This window comes from Olea europaea, unplaced genomic scaffold (assembly GCF_002742605.1).
Source record: "Olea europaea var. sylvestris unplaced genomic scaffold, O_europaea_v1 scaffold599, whole genome shotgun sequence".
In the NCBI taxonomy this organism is placed as follows: Eukaryota; Viridiplantae; Streptophyta; class Magnoliopsida; order Lamiales; family Oleaceae; genus Olea; species Olea europaea.
Window position 1 is genome coordinate 339238 of NW_019264334.1, and position 686 is coordinate 339923.

At 35.9% G+C, this 686-nt stretch overlaps 1 protein-coding gene across 1 annotated transcript in view; it reads left to right on the forward strand.

Moving 5' to 3' along the window:
* The window catches only part of LOC111389511 (probable 2-oxoglutarate-dependent dioxygenase ANS), a 1123-nt gene extending 712 nt beyond the window's left edge, over window positions 1-411 (forward strand). Inside the window, exons 3-4 of the mRNA XM_023014436.1 lie at window positions 44-69; window positions 286-411. Of these exons, the coding sequence (XP_022870204.1) occupies window positions 44-69; window positions 286-411 (152 nt within the window). The remainder of the gene's footprint in view (window positions 1-43; window positions 70-285) is intronic.
* The last annotated feature ends 275 nt before the right edge of the window (window positions 412-686 follow it).

Genomic DNA, 686 nt, shown 5'->3' on the forward strand with positions numbered 1-686 from the left:
TACTCTCTACTATATTGTATAGTATTTATCTACTGAAAGCCAGGGTCTTTTGAATCAATTAAGGGAGCTGTATTTTGCCCTTAATATCCACGACTAGCCTTAAACGTTGATCTAGTATTTTGGCCTTAATCACCATGTCACGTCCTACTCTGGAATGATCCCAATCAACCAAGATGTGCCTGATTAATAAGAAGAAAAAGACATATATATTGAGCACCTCATCTCCACCTTCAATCCATGATCCCATGTTTGAGCTACTTAAAGCCGGACTCTTACATTATGTAGATTCAATGCCCACAAGATGAACTAGAAGTTACGAACATAGATTATCCATTGAGAGACCTCGTGCAAATCTACATTCTTATAGTTATTCAAGTGCTTCAGCAAGATGAAAGGGAGATTATAGGTTAAACATGTTTCATTCATGGATCTATAATAAAGGAGACTGGACTAGCAGAGAAGCTTTTCGTTCAGAAAAGATATATTATTTGCAAATTATCTCACGTTCTGAATAGATGCTATTTCAGCATAAGAGCCTGTTCACCAGTGTTCTTAGAATCATATTACAGAACTCGGTCAACTAAATCATAGGTAAAAGTTTAAGCGCACAAGTATGTCACAACCATCCTTATAATACAAATACATATTTCCTAGATACCTGATTAAAGAACTAGTTTGCTCGCTTA